General features: G+C 40.9%; 1 protein-coding gene across 1 annotated transcript in view; it reads left to right on the forward strand.

Moving 5' to 3' along the window:
- The window catches only part of PLB1 (phospholipase B1), an 82,727-nt gene that overhangs the window by 41,193 nt on the left and 17,690 nt on the right, over positions 1-23,844 (forward strand). The window contains exons 29-46 of the mRNA XM_068939593.1: positions 237-308; positions 999-1,058; positions 1,479-1,539; positions 2,281-2,339; positions 4,113-4,180; positions 5,204-5,247; positions 6,517-6,625; positions 10,367-10,418; positions 10,556-10,636; positions 11,483-11,548; positions 11,896-11,996; positions 14,079-14,160; positions 14,641-14,745; positions 16,530-16,625; positions 17,728-17,799; positions 18,629-18,706; positions 20,703-20,763; positions 21,457-21,515. Coding sequence (XP_068795694.1) covers positions 237-308; positions 999-1,058; positions 1,479-1,539; positions 2,281-2,339; positions 4,113-4,180; positions 5,204-5,247; positions 6,517-6,625; positions 10,367-10,418; positions 10,556-10,636; positions 11,483-11,548; positions 11,896-11,996; positions 14,079-14,160; positions 14,641-14,745; positions 16,530-16,625; positions 17,728-17,799; positions 18,629-18,706; positions 20,703-20,763; positions 21,457-21,515 — 1,326 coding nt within the window. The remainder of the gene's footprint in view (positions 1-236; positions 309-998; positions 1,059-1,478; positions 1,540-2,280; positions 2,340-4,112; positions 4,181-5,203; positions 5,248-6,516; positions 6,626-10,366; positions 10,419-10,555; positions 10,637-11,482; positions 11,549-11,895; positions 11,997-14,078; positions 14,161-14,640; positions 14,746-16,529; positions 16,626-17,727; positions 17,800-18,628; positions 18,707-20,702; positions 20,764-21,456; positions 21,516-23,844) is intronic.

The following is a 23,844-nucleotide window of genomic DNA, read 5'->3' on the forward strand; positions in this document are numbered from 1 at the left end:
TTTTGATTATTGCATCACATTCCTGACATATCATGGGAATAAGATAGGCTGCTTAGTGTGTGGAAAACAGCTTGCAAGAAATCTTGGGACAGCAGGTACTGTGATTGGAGGGGGCGGTCAGAGCAGAGGCAGGGCATGACAATCCTCTTGCTATGCTGTAGAGACTATTTCCAGTGGTTGCTCTCCTGTGCTCATGTGCTTTTCTTCTGCATTCCCCCCACCTGTCTTCCTCACAGCTGGAACCTGTAGGGCAGAAGACAGATAATCAGAAATTGGAAAATGAAATTGTTCTCAAATGTCCAAATGAGGTAAATTACAAGGGTATCTGTTGTGTATGGTGCTGCTGGGGATGGCTGGGAGTCTGGGTGAGCCTTTACCAACAGCTTGGAGTACTGTGTCTACGAAAGGTCTCTCTCTCCCCTGCGTTTTTTGTGCCACTACCACCTGCAGCAATAAAAACGCCCTCTCCGTGCCCCGTGAGATGGAGGGTAGCCTTGTCCTGGGAATAAACTTCCTCACAGCCATGCATGGGTTGACTGCAACATGCAGGCAGAGTGTTCAGGCTACCTAGTCAGACCATCTAGACTTCAGTATCCACATTGAATGGAACGGCTTCAGTGGGGGAAACGGAGCAACACTGGCTCCTACAAAGGCATCAGTCAGCACAGCTCTGCAGAGGCCAGGGTAACTGTCCTGGCTGGCATAGGTGCAATCCGCCTGGGCAGTGCCTTTAACAACAAACAGTCTTATTGTTAAAGGCATGTTAAAGGCCTCAGGGTTTGGGGAACATTCTGTGAATTCTGGCTATGTGAAAACAGTACCCCAGGTTTACACTGTCATATGGATTTCAAAAAGGTCTTTTTTTTTTTAATCCCTGGAATTTGTTTGCATCAAGTTATTAATCACCTACAGACATCTGAGAACTGAAGCTTGGGGAATGGAAATCCCTGTGTGTTCTTCTGATGCTTTGCATTGACTCAAATTGCCTTATTTTGTAGGCTGAGCCCTTCCTGAGGACATATAAGAACAGTAATTACACGTACCCTAACCAAACTCTGGTAAGTGTCAACACCACCATCCCACTGCTACCCTGCTGCATATGTTCTTGTGTGGCAACCAGATGAGTCATGCTTTGCACGACAGGCGAAATCAGTCTTTGGCCGGAGGGGTTTGGGAGGTGGAGAGCTCAGCACAGAACAGGAAAGTGCTCCTTGAGTTAGGCAAAATGCATCCAGAAACACCTGTAAGAGCACATGCTCAGACAGCACAGTTATCAGCACAGGATGCTACTCTAATCTGATTAATACTGAATATTACTACTGAATTGAGCAACCAAGACCTTTCTGATTAATTAAGTACTAGACAGGCTCTGCTTTATCCACTTGGCCTCTGTTAGGAGGATAGCTAGATGCTACTGACTGTTTTTCTTAGTCAAATGCTATTCAGCTTTCTTTTTGCTCTCCTCTTCTCCTCTTTAGAGTTATGGAAGCCAGTTGCTATGTGAGGACAGGACTCCCTCCTCCCCTTCTGCAACTTCAGGTAGTCTTACTTGCTTTGTCTAGAGACTGAATGACTTCCAACTCTTTCAAGACTGTGGGTGGTTCTTTGGTTTTGTTTTGCTGAAATGACTGCTGCACTTCCAGAAAAAAAAATGCTGCTCAGTAAAGATGTCTTTCAGCAGCCATTTAATAGATATAACGCCAAACTATCACACGAGGTAACAGTCTCACTGAGTAGCTCCACTTAACTCACTGACAGTGAAGAGCTTCAAAACATCTCATGAGAAAATCCAAACTTGTCTGCTGACGTAGCCTATAAATGTTATCACCTACGTTTTTGGGACGGGGACTAGAAGTCCATCTTCCACCGTGTTAGCCCGGGACATCACAGTATTCAGTTTTTTCAATGAAAATCATATTGCTGTCTCCTTAGTCTTTCTCTGCCTTCTTACAGCATTTAGTATGCCATTCCTACTTTGCCTAATACTACTGTTTCACCCTTATCTCGGTGCTCGATATTGATGACAATGTATTGTTATTTTCTCCTTGCTCTTCTGTCTATTTTGGTAGTAATGTTAGCCATTAAAAAACTAGTTAATGTGCACATGCTGCCACTACAACCACGTAAGATTAGCTGGAGAGAATTTGTTTCAACACCTTGGTACCGCAAAAACAACGTGGCTGAGCATCAGAATATACAATGGCACATTTCACACATATAGTGGTGAAAAAGTGCAATCGTTTCCTATGCAGGTTCAACTGCATCTCTTTCCTTTTACAGTGCATGCCCTAAAGCCAGCTGATGTGAAAATTATAGCAGCCCTTGGGGATTCCCTTACAGTAAGAAGATAATGTTTTTACTGTTTTCTTGATAAAACTGCAAACATGTACCTGCCCTAGTGGAGGTGAAATAGCTGTTGTACCTGGAAGTAAAGATCCATTCGTTCACGGGTGATGACGGAGCTGGTAGCTAGAACAAGAAAGATGATATCAGTTCTCCAGCGCTCTGTTCCTCCATTCACGTTTTCACATGCTTTTGCACACAGGCAAATCGTTTAAGGAGGTGTTTAAATGGTTTGTTTAATAGGAAACAGAAGAAATCAGTGATGTTGAAACTAATAGAAGTTAGCCACAAGCCTTAGGTTGCTAAGTGTTTCAGAGTTGTGGGGTTGTTTGTTGGTTTTTTTTTTTTTTCCTGAGTAAGAATGAACTAGCAAACCTGTCCTTTTGCCTCAGTTCTTTCAGGAACAGAGCGTGACTAAGAGATGTTGAATAACAAGATATGGATCTACAAGGGAGTGCATCCTCTGGCTTCTTCATCCATTTCAGAAAATATTCATTCTCTTTATTGTACCCGTTTTAACTCATAGCCAGTTTCTTCCGAAGACGTAATTCTCACTAACGTTGACTATCCTTGGTAGACTAGAAAGAATTTGTATCAAGATCCAGACATGCTAAATTCTGATTACATCTTTCTGCCTAATGTTTTCCTATTGGTCAAAGCCTCTGAAATCCTACAGCCAGCCCATAGGAAACACTGGGCAGAAAGATGTAACTGGAATTTAGGCTCTCTGAATCTGAGCCTGAATAACAAAGACATTGTGCGTACAAACTATTAAGCCTTTACAACTATCTAGCAGGCGTGGTGCTAAAACTCCTACACACAAGAGGCTACTGAAGTAAATAGAAGTAGTTGAATGCAAATCTGCAATATTGACAAAGGCAAGATAGTCAGTATCTAGCTGCGGTTGCCATATGGTAATAAACAGGTCCCTACAGGTGTTTTGCTTCTAAGTATAGTCTGCAGGAACTGAGAGTAAAATCTATTTTCATAGAAACAGCATTTGTGCATTACTGGCTCAGAGCCGCACTTGGCCAATGCGCAGATATTGAACTCCAGTCTTTCATTAATTTGACCAAGCTCATATGTAGGAGAAAATGTAGTATTATTGTTTAATCTGAGGCAGCGATGGATAGTCTACCTGGTATTGTGCTGTTCTGCAGTACTACCTGGTACTCAAATTTAATATGACACTACAGTATTGCTGCAGGCAAATACTCTGCTTTTGAGTTCTGGTGGTTTTTAAATAGGGATGTAGTTGTCAGTTTGCCCCGTTGTTTAGTGTGAGCATAGAAAGTGCTTTTCCCCTTGCTGTAATACTATTATAAGTTTCTCTGTGTAGCACAGTATTTTTCAAAATAGTGTAATGTTATTACAGGACTTTTTGTTTGAGATATCTGTTTTCGTTGTCTGTATTGGATTCATACAGTGTTGCGTATCATTCACCTGAAATTTTTATGGGTTTGTTTGAGGTGTTTTCATCATTCATGAGCAATGCAGCTCTCAACGAGTTGTTTGCTTCATCTAGAGCCATGTGAAGAAAACCTTCATTCCACTGCTCCGTCATATTTATTGTGTCATGTGCAATCTAACGTTTGTGAGTACTTGTGAAAAGAATTGAAGGCATTTTTCAGGAGGAAGTTTGGGGAAAAGCTAGATGCCTTCTAAAGCTATTAGGTGACCCATTCAAAAATAAGTAAAAGGACTATGAATGACTATTGTGTTAGTAATTGTGCTTTACTTTCATTTGGTTAATGAAAACTAATGTCTAGGCTGGTACAGGAATTGCCTCAGATAATCTCATGGATTTGAGCACTGAATACCGAGGACTATCTTGGAGGTAAGCCTTCATCCAAGGTGATGAGGAAATATGTCTTCTCTGCCGTGAAAAATACTATCCCCTCCTACTTGTTTTAGGACTTTCAGCCGTCAGATAGTGGAAAAGAGTTGCTTCTCTGGCTAGCTTTTCTTATGAAGAGTTCTGATTTTGTTACAAATGTGATTCTACACTAAGTGTTTTCAGCAACTTTTTCAGTCAGCCTTTTGACTTCTCTCATGCTTTAGTCTTGCACTGCTCATGACCGTTTGTCCCTCTGTGGTGAGATGAGGAATTGTGGTGAGATCTACCAAATAGGAGAAAAATCACTGGCCGAACAAATTGGGAATTCTCGCTTTTGGGGAATTCTTCTCAAAGTTTGCTATTCCTAAAACTTTGTTGGACCAGGGGAAACAGCTTCTGCTAAACTGGGGAACTTACCACATGCAACACACACACTCATGAAAGGCTAGAGTTTTTTGGTGTGGCAACACAGCACAGCTGAAGGTGAAGCAGTTCTCTCCATAATGTCATAATCTCTCTCCATAAATTGGAGTGTCCCAGTATGTTCCAGCAACTGAAAAACCTGAGAGAACATACTTCTGTGTGGGAAGCAGTGTAGGAGCTGTTGTCACAGCTCTCTGTCACCAGAGGGGCTGGCTGCATGGTGCTGCCGTAAGGTGGTGGCTTCATGAGGTTGAAATTGGTCTGCAAAGCTGCCTTGTAGTCTGCAGTGCTCTAGGGCTCTTTTGCTCAAAGATGCAGCCTTCTCGGGCATTTTTCTGCCGTTTCATAATGATTGACTCAAACCCCTGTACGGCTGCAAGAACATATATCCTTCTGACAAGTATTTGTACCATGGAAACTTCAGCTGTTCTCCCAAATAACGCTTCTGCTTTTGGCCCCTTCCACTTAGTCTGATAGACTGTATAGTTTCCAAATTAATTGCCCTTCACCTTTTCCAGACAGTGTGGTAGGTTTTCTCTTTCCTTATTGTCTGTGTCTCGCTAAGAGATGAGTGACTGTGATTTCCCTTTCTCTTTTTAGTATTGGAGGGGATGCTTCTTTAGAGAATGTGACAACTCTACCTAGTAAGTAAATGCTTTCCTAACTCTGACTGGCCAGATTAAAAAGGGAATGGGCTGATTTGAAGGGTATGTTTGCAGAGAGATCTTCCTAAATGCCCTCAAGATATTTGAGAGTAATTCACAAGAACTACTTTTCAAAGAAACGGTAGCCTAAGACTAATGAAAAAATGTTTGCTTCATCAGTAACACTGAGAAGAAACTAGAAATTCCCTTCCTTTCCTCTTTCCCTTTTCAAGCTGCTTAGTGTTACTTGAATTTCTAAATAACCTTGTTGTGTCCATGTTTGTGATGCAGTTAGCATTTGCTTTTAATAAATATTCTACCACTTTTTTTTTTTTTTTTCCAAAAAGGAATTCTTGCATAGAGCAGGCATCTTTGGTAAATATAGCCGACTACTTGTACATAAAACCTGAGAGGAGTAATTTTAAACTCTTTTCACAGAAACCTGCAGCTTCTCCTAACTCACTTCATTGTTAATGTAAAGACACCAGAGTTTCAGTTTGGGTCAGTTGTAACAATAAACTTCCACCTGAAGAAGGGGGAATAAACTGGCTGTCTCTGTTGATCATTATGAGCAGAATGTAACAAGAATATCTTATTAATAAGCAATTAATGGATTCACTAGATGCTATTACATTTCAATAAAGCCTTTTTTAACCAGTAAAATGTGGTTAATTGGATCTCTGAGGCTAAAGTAGCATTCATAGTTCATAATGTGGCTTTGTTTTCATTATCAGCTCAGAAATCTGCTGTCTACCTCCTTTTGGAAATTACTATTGAGATAACAGAGCATAAGGTGGGAGTACTTCTGAACCATGCATCTGAGGTTTTCTCCAAGTTTGTGAATGGTGTGAGATGTTGCATAGCCATGAGGGACCCAAAACCTCTAGCTGAAATCTAGCACTCATAGCTCCTACAGACCTAGAGTCCTTCAGACTCACTTCAAAGTCACCATCAGGTGACTCTGAGGGTTTTAATTCGGGCTTTATCCACTGAATAAGTAGGATAGCTGCACACAATAAAATTCTGAATTCTGCTTATCTTATCCCCTGGTGACAGTACAGAGTACACAAGCTGACCCAGTGCTGCCTGAGCCACTGCCAGCTGGTTGCTCCTCTTGCCTCTGCTTGGCAGATGCTAGTTGAATGGGGACTGCAGCAACTGTACTGTGCTGTCTGAAAGCAAAAAGGTGGCAGGGCTGGTGTGTGCTCATCCCAGGAGGCAGGAAACAGATAAAGTCATCTTTCTTTCATTGCCATCCTTCTTTTTCAGACATCTTTCGAGAGTTCAATGCTAAGATCGTGGGCTATTCGACTGGGACAGGGAGTGTGAATGAATCAGACGCATTCCTTAACCAGGCAGTTCCTGGAGCAGAGGCTGAGTATGTAGCTTTTTGTTTTACCTTTCAGGTGCATCTAAGAGCTCATCTCATCTAAGAGCTTCCCTTTCAACTGTCTCATGTGCTGTCATAACTTGCTCTGAACAGCAAGCAAAACCAGTCTAGCTGGTGCTGAAAATTGGCTTAGCTCAACTTTCAAATGAAACCAGCAGTCCTGGTTATGTGCTCCACGAGGAAGAAATTAGCAGAAACTGGTGGTGGTGTTTTCTGCCCTTTGTCTTTTACATTCATTTGTTTATCTAGTTCTCTCTTTATAAATCTTTGAGAGCAGGGATGTTTTAAGAAAATATGTAGTGAGTTGGTAAAGAATTATCAGGAGAAAAACTAGATGAAACTTTCCATAATTCTGTCCTCAGGCATTTGGATAGGCAGGCAGGATTAAGAGAAAAAATAGTCAGTCTGGAATTTGAAGAAAGGAGAACTGCTGATAGTCAGTCACATATGGGTTTTGGTGCATTGCAGACCTGGTGCAGTTGCAGCCAGTTCTGCCAATTTATTGGGGCTGTTAACGTCTTGCAGCCATCTGAATTTGGCCCTTTACTTCTAATCACACCTGGGAGGCTATATAAGTTGAACTTTGATATACTCTTATCCTAGAAATCCCTGGCTTTTTATCGAAGGAATCAAGGCTGTTTGATTAACAAAACAGATGGTTGCTGGAATTCAGTCACAGTTTAGGCAGGGGATCTGGCAGACCATGCTTGGATTTGACATTGTTAGTTGATAATACTCAAATCTCCATATTTTAATGTTTTTCTTTTTTGTTTGAAAAAAAAAAAACAAAAAAACCCCTTTGTATTTCCAAAGAGCTCTTGGAAGTGAAATCCCAGAGCTAAGTGAGGTCTTTGAGTTTGCTACATCTAAGTGATGTCAGTTAAGGTTTATCAGGTATTATTTGTGGCTCTCCTGTAGGCCTTGAGTAACTTCTGATTCATAGTAGTATTCTCAGTAAATAGTTATTTTTCTGGACAGAAATAGTCTGTTAGATGCCCTGAAGTATCATACAGCCTCCCTTACCTGAGAGCAAGGATTTCATTTCATAGTGGTGACTGAATTTGTTTCTATTATTTTGTGTCAGTGAAACACATACATGGATTACGTCTCCGATTCAGACATTCATGAGAATTGATGAACAGACTGCTATATGGAGCGTGTATCCATATTAACTTCAGCTTTTCTTTGTTACAGGAAAGAATGAGATAGATGGTGACCTTGCATTTTGCATCAGTTAAAGCTTAAAGAGGCTGTTTGGAGTGGGAGAAGGATTGAAACAGGATAATATTCCCTTTTAGGTCACCAGTATGAGTGCCATTCGTATCAGTAGCAACCAAGGCATTACTATTAGCTATTTGCTAACCATTTGAAATGAGTTGATGGATGTTAGTTTAAAGGACAATTGTCTTTTTCATCCATACCAATTAGTCTCTTCCCTTCCCATCCAGCTGCACTGGATAAGCATGAAGTAGAGCTATCTTGACTTCTGCACCCATGTTTTTATTTTGTAAATATTTAGCAGGGAGATGAAGATAATCCTTCATGATTCCTGCTAGTCTTCTATTGTTTCTCTATTTATTACCTCTCTGTAGAAAGAATAAAGAATAGTAGTTTACATTGAGACATGAATTTCTTCGGTAACATCCCTGAACTGGAAATGCCTCTTTGGGGGCTCTGTCCTGTCACTTTGTGGTCCTTGATGTATCTGAGGAGTTACATGTCTCCTAGTACAATCATTGAAAACTATCACAACATAAGGGAGAGAGGAAATGTTCCTTCAGCTGTACATATATGAGCTTGGAATGATAATGTAATCCAGGGTTTACTCTTCATCAGCCAAAATTTTTTTTTTTTTTCCCCTGTCGTCCAGAGGATGCTCCATGAGTGAAAGCATCTAATACTGATATCTCAGAACTGCTACCTGGTCTGTTTTATTTTTGGGTGCCAATATGGAAACTGGTTTCCAAAGGTGATGAGCACTTACTGAAACCAAGTAGTTCTGTAACTTCACCAGCTTTTGAAAACCAGATGGAGGTTTATGAAGATGGAATCAGTGGCTGCCTTGAAGAGATCCTTAGTGAACTTGATGGCAATGTAGGAGTCCAGACCTTATCTGGCAAAATATTCTTAAGCCTATCCCCTTTCCTCTTATTGCCAAAGTGCTTAAGTACGTGCTGGAGTTGAGCATGTAGCTAAAGCATGTTGCTGAGTTAGTCTTTTTGACAACTCTGCTTTAAGATGAAAAAATGAGGTGAAGAGTTGAAGGCTCAGAAGAGAGAACAGGTGTTAGGAACTGTGAATATCAGTGTTTCCCATTAGCAGACTGTTTCTGTTGATCAAGATCTAAATTTGTTGCAGAGTAAAGCTCAAGAATGGGTGGTTACTGACGCTGCTTCACTCACAGTGTTGTTAGATCTTATTGACTGTTTTGACTTGGGATGCATCAGCAGTTCAATGACTGCATGAGAAATCTAAGGTGTTGCAGGCTGCCTGTTCAATAAGTGTTTTCTTCCGGATGAATACTGAAATCAGTGCCCTAACTTAAGGGCTTCCACAGTGAGAACAGAAGGAAAATCCTGACAACTTGTGGCCTGTGATAGCTTTGGGATATAAATAAGTAGGTTGTGACATTGGGCAAGGGCAAGAGTGAACAGAACTATTAGATTCATACATCTGCTTCTGACACAGACACTGTATGTCAGGCCTCATTCTCCAGTAAATACACTTATATTAGTGTTAGAACAATATTCATTTGGAGGGAGGTGGTGGGAAATATCTCAATTCTACAGTGAATATAGGATTGCAAAGGAGAGCTGAGCTGTGGTTACTGTACAAAACAAGTGTGTCATGCTTATTAATGTCAGCTGATGTGCTTCCAGAGATGATATACAGTCAGTGAAGTGTTTCTAATAAGAGCCTGGGAGCAATGCAGCTCATCCCAAACTACAGAACTGCCTGGAAGGCCAAAGCTTTCCAGCCGTGTTCTTTACTCTGTGCATATTTGAGGATCAAATGTGTCAGAGCAGTGGAACAAGGTTGAAGTGTTCAGTCTAGGTAACTCAAAATTCACGGCATTTGTATACATGTGTATATACATGAAAGAGGGAGTGCATACACAGCTATTGCAAAACAGCAAGGCTGTCATCTTAACTTGTCTGAGTAATGTTGAAAGTCACTTGGATTTTTTAATTAGCCTAGAAAGGTAGAATGCACAAAGCTGTTTGTACACAATTGAAAATTTAAGTACTGACTCTGGGTGCAAGCTACAGAAACCCCAACTCTATGCACACCTCCCTGGTACGTGCACAGACTTTCTCAGGAGGTCAGTTAAGTACTGGGACATGTGATTCCTTTGTTGCAGTAGTCCACAAGGAATAGTTTGATAGCAGCCCAGTTCCAATCAGACCGTCTGCAAACAAACAAGATGCTGTTCAGTGACTGGTGTTTCAGCTGTTTTAGGTGTAATAGGAAGCTAAAGTTATGGCTCCAGACTAATTAGTGAACTTGCACGAGATCTGTATCAATCAATTTGATGTTTACTTTCCATAAAGAGGCAAACGTGTAATTTGATAACTGCAAAATGGGAATTGTAGCATCTCCTCGCTTGACTCTTCTGATATCTGACAGTGCATAGAATTTAAGGTGTCTGAAGAGCGAAGTTCTGATCTCTCCCTAAGGGTGGGATCTCCCTAAGGGTTTCTCTCACTCACTGATTGTCCTTTTTCACAGGCAATTACCAGACCAAGCAAGAACTCTCCTGAGACTAATGAAAACTGATCCTGTAAGTTGTATGGGACTATAATCTTACAGCGTGAAAGGAAAGAGGTGTTGCTTCCCATGACAGAGCCATCTTCAAAGATACTGTGTTCATATCAGCCGAAGAAAATTGGGCTCATTGTTTTCGTCTTTGTTACACAGAGAATTGACTTCAGTGCTGACTGGAAGATCATAACAGTGCATATTGGAGGCAATGATCTGTGCAACTATTGCAAAGACCCTGTGAGTAGCAGAAATGGTTAACTGAAACAGTAGTAGGACTATGATGTCACTGTAGAAACACTTTAAGGGAAATCCATGAATCCCTAAAGCTTTTAACAGGGATGATCGTGAATTGTATGTGCTGCTGACAGTGCCCTGATGTAGAAACGGTTACCAGCCACAGAGCAGGAAGGCTGTGTTCCCTCCGGCTCACCAGGGTAAGAGCCGCTGTCATCTTTACTGTCTTTTCTGACCATGAGCAAAAAGTGGAAGGGGCAAAGGAAAGAAAAGCTTCACTCCTCTGTCATCTGGTAACTCCTCTACTGCCAGCAATGCCTGATTAGACATCCAAAAAAGAGTTATACTGCTTTGAACCACCATCAGTTCAAACCAGCAATGCTTATCATTATCCCAGAACTCACAGTGCAGGGAGGTGCTAGAAACAGGTGAAGTGTATATTGGGGAAGCTGCTGGAGTGCTCAGTATCCTTCAAATTTGATGCTGCTTTGGACAGTCTTGAGGACTGCCCTAAGGAGATCGTGTGAGCTGAGCAGGCAGGTGGAGAGGAGAGGCCACCTTTCTCTGACAGCTCTTACTCTTTTACCTTTAGTACACTAACTTCTGAACTTATGAGCAATTTCAGTTCTCCTGTACCCCTTGTGCTTGGTGAATTTCCTGCTTCTGCAGGAGCCTTGATAGGTGTCTTTGCTGCTGCTGCCAGATATTAACTATAGCTGTATCTATAGCTATGTCCTTGCCTAGTAATGATTTCACCTGACTTTATGAGAGCTTATCAGTTGGCTGTGGGCATGCCTATGTCTGTCTTGTCTCCATTAGCAGTAACCCCTTTTCTTCTGTTTTTATCAGGATCATTACTCAGCTATAAATTTCACCGGACGAATTCAAGAAACCCTTGACATTCTGCATGAGCAGGTAAGTGCTGTGAAACTGTCCTACCGTTCTAGCTTTTACTGGTGTATATAACTGAGTGGTGCCAGCTTTGTTCCATCTATTCTGGTACCAAATGTACTCTAACTTCCATAAAAAACATTTTCTTTTGTTTCCTCTACCTGAGGGTAGAGAGATGCTGCCTGAAATGACAGATAGGGCTGCTGGACCATGGGACTGGGTAAGGATCAACAGCTGGATCAGAGAAATTGTTTTTTCCACAAAGCAGAAAGGAGAAGGGGGTTGAATGGCTAGACTTTGTGATATACAATAAACGCACTGAAGGCTGCCTTACCAGTTCCTTCTAAGCTAAGATATGACTTTCCTTTCAGGTTCCAAAAGCTCTAGTGAATCTGGTTGAAGTAATGGACCTTCTCCCTCTGAGGCAGTTGTTTGTGGATACTCAAGTTCAGTGCCCCACATACTTGGCAGAGTAAGGCTTGATTTACTTCCTTTTGCACCTAGGCTTAATAAAGCACATTCTTGTTCCATTCTTCTCATCATTTGACCTGATGTTCAAAGATAGCGTTAGAGTCCTACGGATGTAGCATTCAGTGCTGACACCATCCTGCCTGATGGGGTTGCCTATCTTGGCTTCCACCTAAAAGGCTCCCAGAACAAGTAGAGCTGTCTGCAGGTATTCCAGGCAGCTCCTTATACTAACCTCTGGTTACAAACTGTAAGCAGCTCTGGATCAGTGTTGGTACAGTGGCTCAAAGATGTTCCTTGGCAAAGTTTGTGGCTCTGGAGGGTCGAGGAGTTTGTGCTAAATAGTGGACTGGGCTTCCTAGCTGAGATGCATAAGGACTCATGATGTTATAGCTGGATCAGATAAGGCACCCTGGGCTATGATTAAGGTAGCAGAAGTTTTATAACACCTACACTAGAGTTATACTTGGGTTAGGATAAGGGTAGAAGGTGGTGAGGCTCCTTAGGTTAGGATTAGAGAGATTAGAAGTTGCCTATCTAGAGCTGACATCAGAGGTAGTAGGGCTTGCATAGGATTTGGGGCTGGGGCTGGGGCTGGGGCTGGAGAGGAGCTAGCTGTATGAGGATTTAATTTGGGCCTGGGAGGGCTTACCAGGGTTAGGGGTAGAACCAGGCTTGTTAGAAGACAGTGGTGTAAATTGCATCTCAGATTTTGGAAGTTACGAATCTCATTGTGACTTCAAAGGTGTAGGCTAAAGCAGTGCACAAGACAATATTTAACATGAGCAAAGTGGTAAAGTCCCCTGGCAAAAGAATGAGAGTTGGTATTATCAGAAAGGGTGAGGTAACAGGCTTAACTTTTTGCTCAAGGATTGGGTTAACAAGTTTAGACTTGAGGCAGAGTTGTATTAAAGGTAGTTTACCTTTATGAAACTGCATATGGAACTGATTTGGGCTGCTGGGTTCCCTTCGAGGTCATAGTAGGATCACATTCTTAGGGTGCATTCACATAATAATTCCTTGGACTTTGGTTAAGAAAGGGGAGGATTTGATTTGTACGTCAGCGTTCCTTTTCTGGCTGAAAGTATTATGAGGCTGTTTGACCTTCAGACGTGATAGAACGATTGAAGCTATTCTATTTTTCTGACCTCAGAGTAGCAACACTAAGTTAGCACTCCACAGATCATTAGTTTATTAGGTGAGCTCAGCTTCCCTCGATCTTCACTTAACGTTTGGATAAATGGAGTCCTCTGGGCTAAGGCTGTCATGGTCTTATAGGTCTCAAGTGAACAAAATTCGCCAAACTAGTGTAGTTTGTAGTGAGCCAGGCTCCTCTTTCTAGGGTTAGGGTATAGATGCCTGTGCATTAAAGATTAGGACTCTTATGCCAAGAGGCCCTGTGTGAAGTGAATAGATCTAGAACTGTAAAGCTTCCCGTGATACGTAAGGTAGACCTCACTGGCCTTGGGTTAAAGTTATGGGTACGCAGTTTCTCAAAGTGGGGTCAAAGTCCACAAGTGTGTAGATTTCCAGGCCTTTTGAGGAAGTGCGAAGTATTTGCAGAGTAGGCAAGTTTCTCCTAGTTAGAGGCTTTATTGAGATGGGTAATTAGCATTCTTTGCTAACCCTGTAAGACAGGGACCTGTCCTGTGCCTCAGGAGTGCAAAAGGAATTGTTGCCTGGAAAGGTATTGGCTCAGAGGTAATGCAGCCAGGAAATTTCAAAGATTGGTTTTCTAATCCCAGAGGGAATTATGTGCTCCTCTGTCAGGCTGCAGGGTCTTTGGGTGTCTCAATACAATGAGTGGGACATAAACAGGTACAGTAGAGTGACTATCACCTCAATATGCCTGGGGGTGAAACTAGGCTGGTATTAGAGTAACATCACTTATGTGAGGCAGAAAATAAGACTAAGACTTGAAATCTTGAAAGATGGCAAGAACCATCAGACGCTTTCACAGAAACACTAGTCCGAAGATTTGCTTGCTACTCCCATATTATAGGGCTTTGGGTGGCAAAGGGAGACTTCTGCATTCTCAAGTTTTAACTATCTGTATTTCTGTTTACTTCTCTAACCTCTCCCACAGCTACCTGTGTAGTTGTGTCCTCCTAGGAGAAGAAAACTCACAAAATGTAACGATGGTGAGAGAAGCTACCAGAGCTTACCAGGTATATTTATCAGGAGTGGTGCAGTCACTTTGCTTTCAGCTGAGGTGAGCTCTTGAATACCCAGCAACCTCTTTGTTTATTGCAAATCATAGCAATGCTTTACCCAAATGGGACCTGTGAGCTGTTCAGGAGGTAATCTGATGTTATCGAGAATACCATATGACCAAAACCAGCAGTGAAGCTGTTCAGCAAAATTCTGTTCCCTAGTACAGATGGCTAGGTCAGGTTTTAGTTAACAAAATCCTGTCCCCGCAAAAAACAGTTGCAGTCCCAGCCACTTTGCAAGGCTCACCTTTTTGCCAGGGACCCTGGGTATTGTAGTTAAAAAGCAAAAGCTTCCCACTGATACATGCTTTCTTTTTTAAAAAAAAAAAAAAAAAAAAACCCACACACACACCCCACAACAACAACAAAACAAAAAAAACAATTATGAAGGAGAAATGCTGATGGGTTGTCAATAGTCATTTTTGTTTCTTGCAGTTTGGTATTCAGAGACTGGTGGAGTCTGGCAGATATGACACCCGTGAAAACTTCACAGTGGTGGTCCAGTCTTTCCTCCAAAATCCCAAGATTCCTCTTCATCAGGTATGATCTGAAGACACTTGCCTGCATGCAAAGGACTAACTGTGGGTATCTAGCCTTTAAAGCTGGTATGCAAAATAATTTCAGCTTGTCATGTTTTATTCTTTTTATTAGAACTTGCTGATTTTTAGTATAAAACATTTAGACTTCTTTGTATGGTTATCAGTTCTTTGTTCTACATATTGTGCTGTCAATATGAATTATTACTTTGAGAAATTAATCAAAACTTGAATTAAGAGATTGTTTTTTGTTTTCAAGGACATGTAAATATTCTTCTTTCTGAAAATATAACATGATTAATGAAGACAGAGATAAAAAGTTACAGCTCTTAACGCAACATAGGTGCTCACTGGAGACTACAACATCACCTCTTTTTCATGTCCCATAACCTGTTCTTCTGTGCCTGTACAGAAAGAGACGTTTACACAAGATCTAATGGAGGTAGAGGTTTTATGCAGTGAGCCCTTTTTCTTGTCATTGGCAACTAGAACGTATTTCAGTTTCTTGCATGGCAAGTCCCAGCAAACTATAAACCTAGGAAGTGACCCAGACCTTCTCTGAAACTGAAACTCCATGTGCTAATTCTCACACATCTGCAGTTCCTGACTTCAGCTCGGATTAGTAGCAGATGGGGCAAAAATACGGCACTGGTATCACTAGATCAGGGTGATCCTGGAAATAGCTCATAACAAATTTGAAAAATTCACATGCTAGACAAAAACTCCTGAAACTTCACAGATAAAAAGGCTTTCATTTTTATTTATTTATTTGTGCTAGTTCTTTTAATAATTAATTTCCATGGATTTTGGTGATGAGGGAAAGAACACAGAAATAAAAATAGGAGGCAAAAAATATCTCTGAACTCTTTAATTTCACAATCGTTCTTTCAGATTTTAAAGTTTTGGGTTTTGAGGGAGTTTTGTGTGTGTGTGTGTTTGTTTGTTTTTTTTTTTTAATACCTTGCACAAAACTTACATGTTCTCAAACAGAAAATTCTGCCTCTAAACTTGGCAGAAGATCAAATATGGATCCAAATTTTGGTACTAGACAGCTAATGAGCTAGCCCAAACATACTGGATCAAAACCTGCTCAAGCTTTGAGGTAGGAGTGCTCTGAAAAAAATGTTGTTTGTCATCTGTAGTCTAAGGTCTTTCTCATCTTAGTAGACTTGCATGAAAGCCAAGATATTTAAATTTCCACACTCCATTTCCTTCAGATGTTCCAGTGGCTGTATTAAATTACAGCTGTGCTCAAAAGGACACTATGTTGGTTTGTTCAGTCACTTTGGCTGCCTTCACTCAAAAGCGTTTTATTTGCTTTTTGCTTCTGTCAAACTTGTAAAACTTACACAGCTGTGAGAAATGGGATGGATTCTGTTCCTTCTGGTACATCACCAGTATTATGCTTGTTACCGTGTGAAGGCACTGCACAGCATAATGCTGCCTAAGGAGCAGCTCTGATGATATGTCAAGGAGAAGAACCTGTTCTTACTGGAGAATTTTGGGAGAGTGAACACCAAGCTCAAAATACCATTTTTTTTTTTACTATCTCTGTGTGGATTGGCACATCAAAGAATCTAAACTTCTAGCCACACAGATGTTAAGCGTTTCTAACAGCTAACGGACCTACTTTGTATCACAAGATAATCAAGATACTTTCTGCAGTGGAGCATCAAATACACATAGCATGCAGCTTCAATTAGCAGCTCTGGTTTGACCTCAGTAACCCAAAGGGGGAGTGCTGCAGATTCTTTTGCACTCAGTTGTCCTTTATGCTTTCATTTTCAGGATGGGCATCCAGACATCTCCTACTTTGCACCTGACTGTTTCCATCCAAGTCAGAAAGGTCATTCACAGCTTGCCAGGGCTCTCTGGAATGCTATGGTAAGGTAACATGTGCAGCAGGTATGATAGTGTTTGGCTAGAACTGGCTACCACTACAATCATCTATTTAATTATTATGTAATAAACATTGCAATAAAGGCCTGGATAACTCTGGATCTTGGTGATGAGCTCCGGGAGGAACTTACATGCTAGTTCACTAATCAGATGCCTTCAAATTTAGAACTGCTCTCAATGCAGAACCTCTTGCTTCTGAAAGTGTTTGGGCGGGGGTGGTGTAAGTGCATCATCTAAATCTCTAGGGATTTCAGCTGAGTAACTTACAGTTTATTTCACCAATTGTCACTCAAGGTTGGATAATATTTAGTAAGGATAATGTTTCTGTGGACTGATATGAGGAGTCACCAAAAAAGAATCCTAAGTATATATGCCAACTTAAAATGGATTTCTTAAACTGTTTTAAATCCTTGTGAGTATCTCGTTGGGAATTAAAGTGGCTTTAGTTCACTACCTTTAGGGATGAATAAAACTCAATAAAAATGAGTTGTTAAAGGCTGCTTAAGCAAACCCCTTTTCTTAGCATTGCAGTACAGTAGGAGCGTGCATGCAGTCAGACACCATCTCAGATCCTGGATGGTAACTTCTATATGTTTGAGTGTATTGTCTTAACAGCTGACATGACTGCTTGTAATCAAGCAGTACCTCTAAATAAATTTGGTTTAATCTTCTGCGTATAGACAGTATTTTGTTGGAGATGGCATCATGCAGCTTAGCTACAAAAATTGAGGGACTCTCCGTATCTTCTTTTGTGCAGGAGAAGATAGTTTATGACCTTGTGGTCTGGCATAATTCCAAAGGAATTGTATATGCTTGCCAAAATCCTCCTGGAGTTTAAACTGATGCAGTGCAGTTTTCCACTTCCCATTTTAAACTTTTCTAGAGTTGCTGTTTTATTATACAGTTGCCATGTTCTTTCTAAGATGCAGATGCATTTCAGTCTTGGGTAAATCAAGATCTGTAAATACAGGCAACTTTATATAAATTTGAAAGATGTATTTATATTCTTTTGGATTAGAATTATTATACATACGTAAGATGAGAAGACACAGCTATAAAATATATTTTTTTTGGTTTCTTTTTCTAGTTCCAACCTGTAGGCCAGAAAGATGACTCCTTTGACTTCACAGCTAACATTACCCTCAGCTGTCCGACTCAGGTAAATATCCCCACGCTGTGGAAGCCAGGTATCAGGTGCTTCTACTTGTGCCTCCTGCAGAGAACAGGGACTGGATATGTCTGGAACAAGTCTGTTGAAAATGTTCATTCTCTGCTTAACTCTGTGTGAGCAGCTGCTCTCAAAACATCCGCTCTGGCGTTGCTTTAACTGTGCAGTTAGTACTGACTGATAGCATGCCAATTTGTGTGTTTTCAATTGTAGTAGAGACTTTCTGTTAATTTTTTTTTTTTTGTTTAATAATGAGGCAGCTCAAGATGCAAGTTATGGAATATTCTGAACAATCTTCCCAATCAGAATCAATGGGCTTGGGGCACCATAGCAGCTCTGAAAATCCCAGCATCTGTTCTGTATTGAAGTAGTGGTATGTTGGGTTTCCTGACTTCATCCATAACTGAGATGCTTTGGACTCTCTAGAAACTGCTTCTACGTTTATAAATTGAAACTGATGAATTTGCAGTATAGTTGATAGATATTAGCATGTGGAAATGACCACTGCAGATGATGCTAATTGACTCCCTTTCTTCAATGAGTATCTCAAAGAACGGAACAGACTAGGGAGTAGATCTGTACTCACAGATCTGAAGATAGTCTTTTAGGTCATACAAGGGGATTTTTTCTATATCAATCATGTCCATTCTGTGGGAAAAGGAAGATCTGCGGAGTTATTAGTCAGCATGTTTCAAAAGTTATCAGATTCGCTTAAGTTCATCCTACTTTATTTCATCGTATCTTGATGTCACTTGACTTGGGCTGTGCCATGTGTTCATTGCCTAATCTGTATCTCTCACTCTTTTTCTTTTTTCACTAGAACATACCTTTCCTGGGAACTTACAAGAATAGCAACTACACACACTCACCCGTGGATCCCACTGATGAACCAGCTGAGGTAATTGCTGCATGTTTTGCTTGATTTTATAGAAACTGTGCAGTTATCCCTGTGTAGTGACTGTTTGCGTGTCATCCTGAGTTTATAAATGAGATAACTTATTACCAGTTTTCAAACATGGAAGTCTCTCTTCCTGTTAAACTCTTCTTTTCCCTAAAAGTCATGTAAAATCATTTGTATCAGTTAGTGAAATCTTATCAAAGCTGTGCTCAACAGTAAATCACCTGGGATGCACCGCTAAATCAAAAGGTAAGCTGCTCATAACAGGGGGAGGAGAACCTAGGACCGTGAGCCTCTAGATTATTTGGGGAAGGTTATGTCCTACTTCTATGCAGTCGGATGAGCTTAGCCTGTAGAGGGCAGTCACCCATATGTGTTGGACACCTTTCCAGCAGCGAAGGAAGCAGTAGGCACCCACTTGGCAGGGATCTATTCTCAAAGGGAGACTTTCACTTTCCGTCATGACTGAGCGACTACCACAGGGGAGATGAAACAAACAGCAGAAAGAAACTTTGCCTAGAACTTGAAGAAAAGGGCAGCAACTTGATGGTGATAAATGTCTGCAGACAGGCAGAATTCCTGCAAGTGGATGTCCTGTCTTGTTGGTAAAAGTAGCTGGAGATGGCTGTCAAAATGGCCTAGGCTAGCTGGGCATACCGCGGGTCTTCAGTGCCTGGCCAGATTATGAAATCCGCTGTGTGCCTTGAGGGTTATGAAGAGCAACAGCTAGTACTCTTTCAGCAAGCCACAGTTTGCAATGTTCAAATGGGATTTTTCTGTAGGCAGGAGTTATGCTCTTAATGGGTAATTCTTGTACTTTAAAAGCTATTGTTGTTGAGATTCATTGAAAATGATAAAGGAAAAACAGTAGAGAGTAAAGAAACAGTTTCCTCTCTCATCTAAAAATAAACCCAGCTGTCTATTCTAGCCTCTTGAAACAGCTTTTAGCTGGAGGGCTGATTGTACAGCCTCTTACATTGTGTTATATATGGCAAATTTTTTTTTTTCTTTTTTGCTAACCTTGTGAGCATCTCGTACTTTCTGAAGATCGCTGGTCTATGTAGCTTTTGTCTGAATGATCAAATCATGCAATCGTAGAATAATGGAGGTTGGAAGGGACCTCAGGAGATTCCTAGTCCAACCGCCTGCTTGAAGCAGTGTCAGCTCTGAGATCAGAATGAGCAGATATCTTTGCTCTTACAGGGGACTTCCCATTGCAACAATTAAAACTTTTGCCTCACTACATTTTTTGGCTAATGTTGTTTCTGTCATTATGGAAGAATACATTCATCAGCTGCCTCTGCAAATGAACCAGGATGTTCTGTAGCATGTGACTGACTCAGTTTCATCATTGGTGGAATAAACATAATACCTATGATATCATTTGCAAATATATAGTAAAGTCTAATTACTGAAGCAATCTGAGTAGAGGCTGACAGCTCTGTTTTTCTGAAACTTCTGAGGCTCCAAAAATATTTTTATATTTTTATATTAAGTGCAAACAAGGCATTTTTGAAATTTTCCTAGTGAAGAAGAGGTTTCTAGCAAGATATGTGAGAAATAATAATATAACTTTGCAGAGAATTGTGTGTGGGGGGGGGGGTGTTCCTTGGTTTTTTAAATCTGAAGTATCTTCAGATCGGAGCAGGACTTCAAACCTGGAGCCCCCCCCTAGGTCAAGGACAAAATCTCCAGGCTGTTGGGAGGGGAAAAATTATCCTCCTTATGAAACTTGATCAGAAGCAAAATGTCTAGATGAAATGTTTTGACTTTGGCAAAATGGTATGTTTCAGCTAGAAAATTTCACCAAAGGTAATTAATGTTTGGCGAGCGTTCCACAAAGAAGAAGAAGAATTGCTGAGCTATATAGCACCCAACTAGAATATGTGTATTAATTTGGTTTTGGTTTTGCTTTTAATAACACAATTCAACTACATAAGTGTTCCATATCATCTTCTAACCGTAAAGTGATCAGGTTTGTTATTTGTCACTTCAGAATTGGGGCAGTGACCTGTCATGTTCTGAACAGATTCCATCCAGACCTGTCCCAACATCAGGTGAGAAAGAACTTGTAAGCTAAAATGACAAATAGGAAAGAATCCGCCTTTTTATTTTGAAAAGCAGTAAGATCTTGAAACTGCAAATCTTAAATGGAAAGGAAATAAAGGCTGACAAATATAGCAGTGCAGCAAGAAAGTCTGTCTTGCCGTACACAGCAAGTTCTGCAACCCAGCAGGGATGTTCTCTGTGGATACATATGATCATACAGCAGCATGATTAAAATTCCCTAGGCAAGTTAGTGGCTCAGCAAGTTTGACCTGCCTGGTGAACCTGCTGTGATAAGCAGCGCAGTGGGTGATCTGTGCAAAGTTGGAACGCTTTACAGGAATATAGCTAATGGGAAGTATTGATCTATGGTCCAAGCCTTAAAACTGATTAAAAGAGCATGAATGCATGCATTGCTAAATGTATCTAATCTGTTTTCACTTCTGAAGGTGACATGTGGACAGCTGTTTTAAGGTCCATTTATTTTCTTGTTAGTTGAAGATATTTTTGCAAGCTGATTACAAGAGTTTATGCCTTTTGCTTAGCTGATATGTAGAACTTTTTTTAGGCTCACTCTTCCCAAACGTCTGTAAAAATATCATCAGGTTGGAAGTGAAGATTCAAATCTTTATTTTGATGAACGGCTTTTTGTGTCAGTTATCAATAATCCTGCCTTTTTTTTTCCCCCCTCCATTCTATTTTAGTACATGAATTGCGACCTGTTGACATCAAAGTCATAGGAGCACTGGGAGATTCCCTGACTGTGAGTACTACTGTATTCCCAGGTTTAGAATGAGAAAAACATTTGTCTTTTTCCACCTGTTGTCATGCCAGGCATCATCAGATAGAAAGCAAATTGCTTGGACTTGGCAAAGCAAAACTCATCCACTTGTGTCCCTTTGCAAAAGAAATAGCTAGCCTGAAGGGATGTGAGCGATGCCGGCAGTTGTGTAATCCAGTAACGAATAACTCAAGTCAAAGCAGAAGTGGGATCACGTTCTGTGTTGCACGGAATTTTTTTTTTTTTTCATGGTTTTGACAAGAGGAGTGTCTGCCTTGAAGAATAGTCTTTTCTAGCATAAAATCAAGAAGAAACAATTCACATTTTTCATGCGATGAGAGATGTTGATGAAAATTCCTATGGAAATAACTGCAGAATGCCTCATTTGTGACAATTTTGACTTTCAGTATTTCAGAATTTTGCTTTCAAATGTTGCTTCCTGCATTAGGCACCTTCCAATTAAAACTCTGATATATTTTGTGTACCAAGAAAATGCAAACCAAAAAGAAAAAGAATAGGCACAGAGAAAAAAGGCACTGAAAGAGAATAGCAGAGAATACTCAGGTCTGCACTGAAGTTCTTTGAGAAAAGAGTTCCAGAGTGACACGGCAGTACGGAATGGCTCTGGCATGGGATGAGAGAGAAATGTGGTGTCACCTTTCCTGAATTGCAACTCTTTGAGTGAAATCAGTGCTTGTTCTAGAAGTTTCAGCTCCTGTAGAGTTCAGAGGGAATTGAGGGGACTGAGGCCCTCAAATGATCAGGCTTATCCACAGGCAGGTGTGCATGTCTCTACCTCCTTATTAGCTCTGGTAACTGATTTTGCACGACCTGAGGTAATCCTGGCTTTGCCCCCTGCTGAGCTTTGAGCTTTTCTGAGAAGACCTCAGTAATGACCCTGTAAGCTTCCCTCCTGTCAATTGCCATGACTCTTAAAATTAATTACTTGATCTCCTCCCGCCAGTGCATGCATATCTCTTCTAAATGTTCACTTAGTACATGAAACATCTCAGAGAGCTGTAGCCATGAGGGCCACAGACTCTGATGCTTGAGGCTCTTGCCTCAACAGCTGAGTAAGACCACTTTGGGTGACACGTGGGTGCAGTTTTTCATGATGTTCTTGCCAGTTGCAACTGGCACTTGCCGTGGCACTGCGACTGGGGGTTTTGTTGAGGGATTTAGCGCTACTTGGGTAGGGAAGGAGGAAATTAATGATAGTGAAGAAATGTGAAATATTTCACCCTCATGTACAGACGCCCCCTGAACAAGTGCAGTACAGCCTGCAGCAGCGCAGTTTGCTGCCCCACCATGACTGGACAGAGGGGCTGCAGCGAGGAAGATCCTTCTTGGTTCGCTAAAGCATTGATTGGTATTTCTCACAAGAGCCCTGACTGTAGTCAGTGTTTATGGCTGAATTTATACTGTGGCTTTCTGAAGAGTATGAAATGGAGTGAAACCACTAACAGAATATAAAGCTCTGGAAGAACCCGCTTTCATGCTTACTGCCCCGAATGCATGTCAGGGTGCTGGCCTTGCCAGAGGTTAAATAAATAAATAAAAATTAAAAAAAAATAAAAAATAAAAAACCCCCACTTCCTATCGCAGTCTGGTGAGCCCTTGAGTTACTCAAATCCATCAACCCTCTCTTTTGTTCTGATGGCTTTTCTTTATTAAAAGAAAAGATATTTAAGTTCACACTGCAGGGAGACTGTTCCCAATGTAGATGCAGTCGGAAATTAATGAAACACTGAGCAGTTTAGTCATGCCACTGGCTGGAATGCATCTGGTTTGGACTTCTTTTGACTTCTTGATGCACTTATCTGTATTGGCCAAAAAAAAAAAAAAAAACCCAACAACAGCAGCAAACTGCCTATACTTCATGACGTTTGTGTGTTAGACTAGCAGACTGGGTCCAGCAGAGAAAAGTGGATTTTACACCAAAGGTTTGTTGTGCCAGATTAAAAGCAGCTCCTCTACTGATCTATTTACAGCTAAAACTGGCTGTGGATTTTTCATCAATGTTTTTGTTTTCCCCTTGGATTATAAAGTCCCTCTCAAAATCAGTTTTCTTTAGGAAATGCCAGAATGAAGCCTTTTCCATTAGAAAAATCCAAAAAAAATACATTGCTGTTGATATTCATCTGAGTCCCCTTGGGTTGCTGAAATAACTTTATAAGAGTAGTAATTCCAAAGCTATATGTCCTTGATCTTATGGTATGACATCCTGTGGTTGACTGCATCTCCTCTGACGCTCCACGGTCTATTATCTAGATGAGCTGCTCTTGCATATGAGGTGCAGACAATGAATTTG

This window comes from Struthio camelus, chromosome 3 (genome assembly GCF_040807025.1).
Source record: "Struthio camelus isolate bStrCam1 chromosome 3, bStrCam1.hap1, whole genome shotgun sequence".
NCBI lineage: Eukaryota > Metazoa > Chordata > Aves > Struthioniformes > Struthionidae > Struthio > Struthio camelus.